At 36.3% G+C, this 12,391-nt stretch overlaps 1 protein-coding gene across 2 annotated transcripts in view; it reads left to right on the top strand.

The window, feature by feature from the left end:
* The window catches only part of farsb (phenylalanyl-tRNA synthetase subunit beta), a 56,065-nt gene extending 44,944 nt beyond the window's left edge, over positions 1 to 11,121 (top strand). For both annotated transcript variants that reach the window (XM_073040942.1, XM_073040943.1), the window contains one exon: positions 9,739 to 11,121. In XM_073040942.1, the coding sequence (XP_072897043.1) occupies positions 9,739 to 9,890 (152 nt within the window). In that variant the 3' untranslated portion in view covers positions 9,891 to 11,121. The remainder of the gene's footprint in view (positions 1 to 9,738) is intronic.
* Positions 11,122 to 12,391: the final 1,270 nt, after the last annotated feature.

Genomic DNA, 12,391 nt, shown 5'->3' with positions numbered 1-12,391 from the left:
CTTTTACACTTGCATAGAGCTTCATCAAAAGGAGAAATTATTGATTGGAAACCAATCAACCTTGAGGCACTTCGAGCTAATTATTTTGGTGCTTTTTAAAAAAACATTTAGAATAATTACATTTGCAGCTGATCTTTTTCCTGACATTCTCACAACCATTGTAACAGGGCTGTATAATTCGTAATTAACAATTAGGGTGAAATAAAATGTGTTCTGGCACTGAATGCAGAACTGACAAGTTTAAACAGAGACCAAAGTGAGGATTGAAAGACAAACAAGTTAGCTACTAATGGAGGGTTAGGATTAGTTTCTGGGAAGAAAGACCATTTGGCCACATTGCGGATCATAGATTAATAAGATAATGGACAATTAAACAAGGTTTAAGAACAGTGAATCAGCAGAGGCACAAACTGAGTCACCTCTGAGTCAGGTTTAATATCACTAGCATATGTCGGGAAGTTTGTTTTGTGGCAGCAGTACGTTGAAATGCATAACAATAAAAACTATAAATTACAGTAAGAAGTACGGTGGATTCCATTTAAATAAGCTGTCAGATAATTGGGGTAGCCGCGTTTTTGGGGCGACTCTTAAAGAACTAACCGAGAAGAATGCTAGGATTCCCTTTCTTTATTTGGGACACCATGCTGCTTAGTTGGGCCAGGACACTGTTGCCGAACAAGTTCAAACTAGCGTCAGTCACACACATTTGCATGGCTGTTAGATGCTACACCGTGCTTAGAGCGAGCAGTTTTTAAATAATGTCATTTGCATCTATTTATGTAGTGATTTTTGTCACTGATAGTTGTCGAGAAATAAGCGGTAAGACAATTCAGAACTGCTTTGCTTACTGGGGTTTCAAGCATTCAGGCTTGGAGATGCCTGAAATGGCCAGGAGTGAAAATTAAACAATTGTACTACTTCAACATGTTGGGTACTATGAAGAATTTGAAGGTATCAGCAATCATCTTGAATATTACAATGAAAATGAAGATTTGGAGAATGCAATCGTCGATAGCATTGTGTGAAGGCAGTTCACTATTTGCACTTTGTCTGCACCGATTTTATTCATGGTATGCTCTGGATGAATTCCTCTGATAACTATTAGGAACTAAAACACAATTTTCTATCGCTGTTGTACTAATGGTAGTGTTCTAATTTGTTCTGTATTTCATTGAAATACATAATTTGTTACTCTTATTTTATATGCCTTTTAAAATATATAAGTTGTACAAAAAGAGCAGGAAATAATATCACTGAGGTGGTGTAAGTGGTTCTTGGTTCATTCAGAAATCTGATGGCGGAGGGAAAGAAGCCGTTCCTGAAATGTCTTTAGGCTTCTGTACCTCCTTGATGGTAGCAATGAGAAGAGGGCATGTCCTGGGTGATGGGGTTCCTTAATGATGGGTGTCTCCTTTTAAAACTTCCTTTGCTGTAGGTTTCTCTGACTAGTTTCTACAAATAGTACCCGAGTAGATTATATGGATGTGTTTCCATTGCATGGATGTACTGAAGCTGCTTTATAAATGTACAAAATTAGTTGAATTCTCTTTGCCAGGAAAAAAATGTGCACTTGCATTTAGATGCAAATCATTTTAGCTTGAATAAAATTATACAATTGAAGGCTGCCTTAAAGTTGCAATATCCTTCAATTAACTATCTTATACTTTTTTGACTTATTATCTCATGTTGAGCAAGTTTTGAACCCTTCATGGTTGTAAATTGCATTTTTTTCATATTGCATCTGCACTCTGACCTTCTGTCGCCTTCTTAGAAACACCTGTTCATAGATATAGATGACGGGAAATAGGGATGAAATTGTTGAGTGCCATTTGCCTTTTTGGAGATTGTGTGAAAAATGATCCTGGCTCTGTCTACTGAAAATGGAGCAGAGATACTGTAGGTGGCCGTTCAGGGTAATGTGTATCATCAGGAGATTTAGTGATCCTGTTAAAGCTTGGATACGGAACAGCAGCATTAGCAAACAGGCGTAGCAAAGCAGACTTGCACGAGTCAGAAGTCTGGTTCAGTTACATCTCCTGGGACTGGTGGTGAATCTAAGTCCATTATATGTAGAACGAAGAGGTGTAATGGTATTATAATAGGCATTCATGACACAAAATCATGGAGCTATTCCTTTAGAATATAGAATTCGAACTTATAATCTAAATAATTAGTGCCATGGGGTGTTATTAAATGATTACAAGTGGTTAATTGGATTATTTTGGTCAGAATGATGTTGTAAAGAAAATTAATTTTTCATATTTTGTGAATTGCTTCTGGAAACCATTGTCTTTTAACAAAATCATACAGTTTGGACAAGGCTGTGTTGCAGAGCATCAAGCTACTTCAAGAATGCAAAATGTCTTTAAACTTCTTTTGCAACAATGTGAGCTTTCTCCCTGCGAATATTGTACCTGTTCTTTGTAAAAGATGTACTTTGTGTGTTTTGTCGAAGTTAATTTTCATTTAACTTGATTTTGTTGGGAACATTAACAATATTGGCTTCTACTAGGGAAATTTAAACTCCATTTTTAGACTTGCTTGATGATCTTACTCTCGAAAATTAGCAAACCAATTACAATGGTTTGACTTTAGTGGGTAACGTGCCAGCATTTAACTTTTCATAGTAGAGACTGCAAAATTCTTGGGATACTTTGGTTCAGAAGATAATTTTTTGTTAGAAATTTATGTTAAGTAATATTAGAGCATTGGTGTTGAGTGATCTGTGATTTATGGACTCATGATTTGGGTGTTATTGGTATGACCAGTATTGAATATCTTTCAGTGAGTTTCTTTCTTGAATCGTTGCAATATCTGTATTATTGGGTAGAGTTTCAGGAGTTTGATGAACTGATGGGGGGGGGAAAGGGGAGAATATTTTTCCAAATTAGGTTGGGATTCAACACAGCGAAACCTATAGTGATGGTTTTCCCTTTACCCTGCTGTCCTTGTCTGATTTAAAAGTGATGATCTTAGAGTTTTGCTAGAACTGGTCATATCCAGGCAAATGGAGAACTTTTCACTATGCACATGCATTGTAAATGGTGCGAAGACTTAATAATGCAGGAGGTGAGATATTTGATGGCGGGAAATCCAGCCTTTAACTTGCTCTAGTAGCCAAAGGTGTAATAAGCTTGTCCAATTCTCCTTGTGGTTCACAGTATGCTCCAGGATGTTGACACTGGGGCACTGAGTGAGTGCCAAATGGAAATCAGTCGACTCTTGCTAATTGTAGATATCATTAGTGTTATCTGCTACTATCTGTCCCTATGTGAGTAATGTCATGGCCTTGCCCATAACTTCACCTGAAGAATTACTGTTGAAACTGAACACTACAATCATCTACAAGAGAATATCTGCAGATGCTGGGAAATCCAAGCAACACACACAAAATGCTGGAGGAAATCTAGCATTTTGTCTGTGTTACAACTATAATCTCTGAAAATTGCTATTTTTGGAAAAGCAAAAAATGCAGATACTGGAATTCTAAAATAAAACCACAAGCACTCAGCAGGTAGGGAAAATCTCAAGGACAAAAAAACAGGAGTTAATATGTCAGGTTGATGTAGTGGTCACCTGTATAGTTGAATATTGTTCATGTATTCGTTTGTGGTATTTCTATTTCCACCTTAATCTTGCCGATTTCCCCTTTGTTGTTCAATATTTTGATAATTTTATGTAAATTCTGATAAGGCACAGCACTAAACAAATGCTTTTCTCAAGATCCAGAAATAAGATAGAGTATGCCAATCCACTTTTCAGTCATTTCGTGTAGAGAAACAATATATTCAAGACATATGCCTCATTATTCTAAAGTAATAACTTACAGATATCTTTGTCCTCTTTAAGTAGATTGCTCTTGAGATAATTAGAGGCTTTAAGATGTTTATAGTGATGCACTATGTTTTTCTGTGGTCAGTATCTAGCAGATTGCAGGCTGTGTGCATGCTGCTTAAACGCAAACAGGATGTGAGTTTAGGATACTTTGGATATTCATTCTCTTGTAGGAAAAAAATCACCAGTAATTGAAGAGTGATATGAACCCCCTATTAAAAGTATAATGGAATTTGTATCAGTAATCTGATGGATTCATTAAAAACAAATTCAATGAAAAGCTGAGTGAAAAGGAAGTCTGCCAGAATCTGTGTTGATTCTCAGATGGATCTCTGAGGTTATCATTGGGAAATGTAATGGTGGATTACAAAATCTTAGTTTGGGCATTATGCTGAGCATTATAAGTATAAAAAGGAACCAATTTAAAAAATTACGAGCCTGATTGAATTTTTTGAGGATGTGACGAAACACATCGAAGAAGGTACAGCAGCAGAAGTAGTGTATATGGATTTCAGCAAGGCATTTGATAAGGTACACCATGCAAGGCTTTTTGAAAAAGTAAAGAGGCATGGGATCCAAGAAGACATTGTTTTGTGGATTCAGAATTGGCTTGCCCACAGAAGGCAAAGAGTGGTTGTAGACGGGTCATGTTCCACATGGAGGTTGGTGACCAGTGGTGTGCCTCAGGGATCTGTTCTGGGACCCCTACTTCTTGTGATTTTTATAAATGACCTGGATAAGGAAGTGGAGGGATGGCACAAAGGTTGGGGTTGTAGTGGATAGCGTGGACGGCTGTCAGAGGTTATAGCGGGACATTAATAGGATGCAAAACTGGGCGGAGAAGTGGTAGATGGAGTTCAACCCTGATAAGTGAAGTGGTTCATTTTGGTAGGTCAAATGTGATGGCAGAATATAGTATTAATAGTAAGACTCTTGGCAGTGTGGAGGATCAGAGGGATCTTGGGGTCCGAGTCCATAGGACAATCAAAGCTGCTGCGCAGGTTGACTCTGTGGTTAAGAAAGCATACAGTGTATTGGCCTTCATCAATCATGGCCTTGAGTTTAGAAGCCAAGAGGTGATGTTGCAGCTATATAGCACCCTAGTCAGACCCCACTTGGAGTGCTGTGCTCATTTCAGGTCACTTCATTATAGGAAGGATGTGGAAACCATAGAAAGGGTGCAGAGGAGATTTACAAGGATGTTGCCTAGATTGGGAAGCATGCCTTATAAGAATAGTTGAGTGAACTCAACCTTTTCTCCTTGGAGTGATGGAGGATGAGAGGTGTACAAGATGATGAGAGGCATTGATCGTGTAGATAGTCGGAGGCTTTTCCCCAGGGCTGAAATGGCTAGCATAGAGGGCACAGTTTTAAGGTGCTTGGAAATAGCTACATAGGAGATGTCAGGGGTAAGTTTTTTTATGCAGAGAGTGGTGAGTGTATGAATGGGCTGCCAGTGATGGTGGTGGAGCCGGATACAACAGGGTCTTTTAAGAGACTCCTAGACAAGTACATGGAGCTCAGAAAAAGAGGGCTATGGGTAATCCTATTTAATTTCTAAGGTAAGGACATGTTCGGCGCAGCTTTGTGGGCCGAAGGGCCTGTATTGTGCTGTAGGTTTTCTATGTTTCTAAAATTATAGACACCTTGCTGTACACTTACCATGAATTTAAATTACAGGCTTTTATTCTTCTACATTTTGCATTGTGTTAGATCAGAAATCTGTGTGTTCAGTATATAAATTGATTGTCAGGTTGGATTCTTGATTGGTAAGAGAAGATGAGTTAAACCTGATGGCATTTTGTTGTATTATGACTGTGATGTAATTCTATGATGTGTGCAAATAGAGAGAAGAGGGACGGAATATTTAATGATGGTAAAATAATATAATGATTCATAACCACAAAGCTACAGATAACGAACACTTTCTTCCCAGATCCAGCAGTGCAAAGACTGAGGAAATAGTGAAGTTGTGTGCTGGTTTTTAGCCACTGGATTCTGTCTCTGAATCTTGACAGTGGCATCTTTTGTTGATGTGTTCTTTGATGTGTGGAAAGGGTGCTTAACCTAAAGGGATTAGACATACTACCTGAGAGGCTTTACACCTGTTCAATTCAGACACTAAGACCGGATCTGGTTGCCTTACTGGGAAATGCTTTTAATAAGTACTTAAGTCAAATGAAGACGCAGTGACTATTAATTTTAAACTTCCTGAGGAGGCAGTTAGTCCATTTCTATAGTTTGTATTAAACAAGATATGCTTTTGAAGAACTTATCACTATGGTTTTTATTTAGCACAATGTTGTGTTCCAGTTTTTTTACATGTGGATTTAAAGTTGAACCAGTCTTTTAAATTTCATTTTGCTACTTTAAAAATCAGAAATGACACACAGTGTGACTAAATGCTATTTTATCAGACTAAAATGTTCTGATATGTAACTAGAACTTGTACATAAAAACTAGTAGGAGGTGTAACCCATCCATTGCGGACTCTTAATTCAAATTGTTGGAAAAATATTTTTGTTGTTTAAAAAAGGAATTACATATACTGAATTGGGATGCAGAATAATGCCACCACTTATTAATTAATGGGTGTCTTTGGGTTTCATCAATACAATGAGCTGTCAGACAGTGTGGTTGTTATTTGCCAAATGAGAAACACAGCTAGAAGCTGATTATCAGTTTCTCCATGTGGTAAGGAATCCATCTGCTGAATAACTCCAAGAAGACATGGAGTGATTGCTGAACCTTTATTGTACCTGCTTTTCCATCAGACAAACGAGGAGAAATTGGAGCAAAAATCTGATGAAGTCTCAAGTAGACAGGTGATCACTTCTGCCAGTGTAGCAAAAAAATGTTAATGAAAAGTACTTGCTGGATGAAAATTTTTAGAGCAAGAAAGAACCTGGGTGACTTGGGGTGAAAAAGAGAAGTCCTCACCGTGGTGTTGAAACACAGTCTAGTTTATATTTTTGATTCTTCTCCTAGTTCCAAGAAAATTACAATACTCTAGGTCTGTAGTAGTTGAATCAGTCTCAAATTTGATTACGTTTATTTTCAAGCAGGCTATTAAAGCAATTCTTCACCAAGCATTATTTATCTTAAACTGTGTAAAACTGATGCAACAAATCTTAAACCTGAGCCTAACTAAGCATAACGAATAAACTCTTCTTGGGCTTCCAGCCAGGTACTGGCTGATTATTACTGATGTTTCAATGATAAGCTCTGCCATCTTCAGGGATGATGCCTGGGCATGTCTAGTCCGATGGTATTTATACCCCTGTAGTCTCTCTTTTCTGATTGGTTACTCCTCATCCAGTCAGGTTTCTGCTTTCCCTGGTTTACAGTCGAATTCCAAATCTTAGAGCAAAATGTTAAAATTATTTTCCTCTAGTTCTATTTTAATGACTTCCTTTCCCAGGCAAGCCCAAAAGCCATTGGTGCGGCACAGTAGCTTTGTGCTGGTGAAGTCAATCCTATGGCCACAGAGAATGTAGAGTTCTGCTACTGCCAATTTCTCTGGGTAACTCAAACAGATTCACCTCCTGTGCTTCTTGGTGTGGGTTTCTACTGTGTGTTGCATCTAGCCAATACATGCTGAATTTTCATAACTAAACATAATTAAAATGGCTGCACTATAAACCCTTAATTTTCTTGTGCAAGGGATATCAGAAAATAATGAAATGCCATTTTGAGGAATTAAAAGGGGAGAAAAGAAAACAAACTCTTCAGGAGTAATTTCACAATCTTCAATATGAATAGTGATGTTTTAAGTTACAAGGACAATCAATAATTAATTCTTCACTTGATTTCCAGCTTTGGAAAAATCAAGTTATTTTCAAATAAATTTCTTGAATTCTCCAAAAAGACAGTACTCCAAAATAAAATGACTTAACATTGGAATCAAGCATTCACAGGAGCTTGAAGGACTAATGTATGACTACGCTGTTTTGGAAGTTTTTGATTTGTAGATCTTCAAAAATAAGAATGGAGACTACTTTCACTTTCATCCCATTAAAAATAATTAAAATATGCAAATTGGAGATGTGCAAAAAATACTAAAGTACATCTCTGCTGATCTAGAAATATTTACTTGTGTAATTAACTTCTTCCCTGTTTTTCTTGAAAGAAATGGTGTATGTAGGGAAAAATGGGAGTTTGCCTCAATATGTGGAAAAATAATTGGACAAAATTGGTCAAAGTAAAACTTTATTGCCCTTGCAGATATTTATGTATAACTTCAAAGAGGCCAGTTGTGCAGTTGGACAAAGACTTAAAGGCTTTATATGCATCTATTATGCTGCAACGTGAAATCATCTCTCAATCTGATCTGATCTCAATCATCTCTCAATCTCTCAATTGAGTGGTGTAATATTATTAATTACTAATAATCTTGTCCACCTCTGAAAATTAATAATTATCAGTGTGCACTTTCCTTTAGATTTCAGTTGTTACTGGGGATCCTTTTCTTAAAAGAAAATCTTCCCTAATTGAAACATTCTTTCCACCTATTTACTTTCCATTCAGTATCTGGTTCGACATTAGACACTACTAATAACAGATATTTCCTCTTTTGGGTTTTGTACCATTCAATTCAAAATCCTCCAAAATGATTGGTTAAGGTTGCTTGACAGTTCACTCAGATGCCATCATCCCATATTCACCTTGCAGTAAGCAGTTTGCAGGGCCAAGTACCACTGACATTCATTGGTAAGGGCAAGTTTTGATGTACAGCAGGTGATGGCTCTTTATCTGGTATAGCAATTTTTGAGCTTTAGTTTTAGAATCTAAATTTTGTAGACCAATTGAATTTTTCAAAGTCATATATGAGAAAATATGTAAAACTAGTACACTTGATTTTTCTGGAAGACTAGAGATTAACTATCATTGGTAAACTAAATTTTCACTTAATTATTGTTTGTTCATAATTCTGAGTTGCAACAAAACATTTTTTTACTAAATTACTTCATAATATATTTTGCAAAGGAATTTTGAGATCTTGCTCAAATTACAAGAAAATGAGTTGGAAGAGTAATTCAACATTAATTTGAAATAAACAATTATTTAACATGCGTAATTTCTGTGCTTATTACACTATAAATAGTCAGTACATGCTGCCAGAGAAAATAAATCACTAATGATTTTTTAACATTCTTCAATTTTGAGGATAGTCTTAATTAATAAAAGTCATTGTGATCTTTTTATGCATTTAATAGCTGTATTTTTAGCGCAGATTGAAAACTAACCTTTGTTACTTTTTAATACTAATTTGTACTTTTGCTTTATATCGAAAAGGGACATTTGATTGCAGAATATGAAAAAGGTATTTTCTGTAAATCATTTCTGATCCTCAGTTTAGGGAAAGCAGAAAGAAGAAATGTGCAGAATGTGAGAATTTCAGCAGAGAAAAATTACCTATGACTGACTAGTTCAGACTTCTAAAAACAATCATTTGCAGAAAGGTTGTTTGCTGATATAGAAGTGGGACAAAACAGAAGGAAGCAATAACACTATTTAGTAAGAATTGTTACAGAAAACCACTGTTGCATCCTTTTAAAAAAAATTGTGAAATTAGCTCCACGTTTTTAATTATTTTACTGCTTGGTTCTTTGGTGAAGAGCATTTTGCGCCTTTGATGGTTAATTATCTTGAAAATGTGATAAATACTAGTTACTCATTTGGATTCTGGAAAAAAAACAGGGTGTTGACCACCATCATCAAAGCGTAGCTTACTCCTGACCTGCGGAAAACAATTATAAATTTTCATTTAAAGCTGTTCAAGATTTAATTAAAGCTGTTATCAGTTACCAGCTGCAGGGCAGAGTGATGGAAGTGAATTGCATCTGCTGGTTATTGAAGATAGAGAAATACTGATGGTTTTTGTTCTGTTTCTTCCTTTTATAGATTCCACTTTCTTCCCGGGTCGATGTGCAGAGATCTTTGCTAAAGGTCACAGCATAGGCAAGCTGGGAGTTCTTCACCCTGATGTTATCACCAAATTTGAACTGACCATGCCCTGCTCTGCGCTTGAGATTGATATTGAGCCATTTCTTTGAAGGATGATGCTGCTGCTTAGTTCGTTTCACACATTTATGTCATTCTGCCATTCTTTACAAAGAGCAGCTAGTGACACTACTCAGATGTAAAGATAAATATTTAATAAGGCAAAGGATCCTGTGTCTGCTTTGTGGTTATATATGTTTTCCATCTTGTAATTTTATCTGTTTGCCTGAAACATTATAGTTTATTATTTAGCATAAATTACCAAAACTGTAAATGTATGAGAAAAACAATCTAATGAAATATAACTGTAACTTGAGAATTAATAAAACAATTAAAATTGAGATGATGGATAGAACTGCACTACAAAAGACATTCAACTTCAGCAATTCCATTTAGATTTTCTCCAGCAGCAGACACAGTTATGAAATATAAACTAATAGAATAATTTTTATCAGTGGTATAAAGACACACTCTGGGTTTCCCAGGATCATTGTGCTGGGTAAACAAGGTGTTGGCTGTCATTGGTACCTTTATCCATGTTATGCTCCAAATGGAAGGAAGGCCTATGTTGTGTAACGTTTAAGTAATATTCTTAAGTCTACAAAGTCTGGTCCCCCAAAATCTAACTGGATTTAGTCACTGAACTGCTGTTGATGGAATTTAGCAATATGATTTGAGCAATGGTTATATTCAGAAAGTGTTAAATCAAAGCACGAGCTCTAGAATCAGAAGTACTTCTTAGAGGAGGAGTCCTTAGATCTCTTTGTTAACAGTAAGGGTCCATAGCATAAAAAAGTTGAGAACCCCTGCTTTTGAGGGACCTTTAGTTAGTCTTGACTCTGCAATATGTGGAAAGTCATGTGAAACCAAAGCTTTTCTCCGAGTAAAACTCCCAGCTCTCACAGAATTTTGCTGCGTTGTTTTAATTATGGCTTGTTTGATAGACCAGGAAATGTGCTGAACAACAGATGGAGATTGACCTGTTGTGCATGTCTATTATTACTGTTTTAAAATTTCCAATTATAAATATATAGAATTTTAATCTTAGACTGTTACAGTTTTTAAGGCTATTTTTATTGGAACTTTATATTGATTAGGTGTGTGATAAATCTTCTCACATATTATTCTAAAAAATCTTCTTTTGTCCCAGCTTCCTTCATGAAATTTGTAGTTAATGTTTCATCAATTGCATGAAGCAGCCATATTATTTTGTCCAGCAGTTGTACGGGCATCCATGATGGCCTGGTTTAGAACTAATAAAATGCCTGTGGGCATCTTTAAGCATCTGAAGTCAAAGAGGTTCAATTCTTGGTGCTTGGAAATACTGGCTGTCACAAACCTTTTCAGATGGAATTGTGCAGGTGGTAAATTAGAGACATTGAAATGTTTTGCATAATTGTTACACAACAAGAAACAAAATGTATGGGATTGATCATTATGCTAAGTAAAGCTGTAGTGCATTCCTTCAGATTGAGAATGCCTGCACCTTCACTTTCTGCATTACATAATACAGAAGAAACTGCCTGTTTTCAAGGTACCATTAGCTTTTACATTATATTTCACCAATACTGGTATCCCAGAGGAAACAGCAAATGACCATTGAAATATATGATCATGGAGGGTCACAGATCAGCATTAATTAACTGGTACTTTTGGGATAGTGTTACTTTGCAATTGGTTTCATTTCATGAATTATTATTTGATCAGTTAAAATATTGCAATATGTGTGAAATGTAAATGTATCTTACTGACACAAGAGACTGCAGATGCTGGAGCAAAAAATCTCAGCAAGTCAAGCACCATCAGGGGTGGGAAGGTAGTGTCGGGGAGGAATTGTCGTTACCTATCTCCTGTTTCCACTTTCACCCAGATCCACTGTCTACCATCTTTTTAACATTCTCTTAAAAATAATTCACCTGCCTTTAAGGATGATATATGAAAAGTTTAGTATTTACCAAAGGTGACTTATTTGAATACAGGTACTAAGTTCTGGTTCTTAATAGGAAGTTTCTCTCTTCCTCCTCTGCTTCCATCTAATCTATTATCAGATGCTTATTTAAAAACATAACTTGTTTTAATGTCACCTTAATGCAACTTTGCTTGAAAAAGTGGAATGCTGTTGTCTTGTTTCATAAGTATCTTTTGCTTCCAGTATAATGCAGTTAGAATTGCGGAAATAGATCACGGAATTACAATGAGTTCTGCAGACTCCCCAATACTCTCCCCATAACCCTGGCAATTTCAGATGATTACCCAACTTCCTTTTGAATATCCCTCTGCAGCTGCTACTGCTAATACATTTCAGACTGTAACTGCTCACTCCATAAAACAAAATATGATTTTTTTGGCAAAACGGAAGAGATGCAATCATATTCATTCTATTCTCCCGGGTTGTTGACCTTTCCACTAATGGAGCCAGTTTCTCTGTGCTTAACCTTCATGATTTTAAATACCACTGACATATCCCTTTGCAAAATCCTCTTCTCTGTGGAGAGCCCCAGTTTATCCTAATAATTACAGTGCCTGAGAAAAACATTCAGCCTCCACAACTAAT

Source organism: Hemitrygon akajei, chromosome 3 (genome assembly GCF_048418815.1).
Source record: "Hemitrygon akajei chromosome 3, sHemAka1.3, whole genome shotgun sequence".
In the NCBI taxonomy this organism is placed as follows: domain Eukaryota; kingdom Metazoa; phylum Chordata; class Chondrichthyes; order Myliobatiformes; family Dasyatidae; genus Hemitrygon; species Hemitrygon akajei.
Note: the sequence above shows the minus strand (reverse complement) of the source record. Positions and strands in the feature narration are given on the sequence as shown.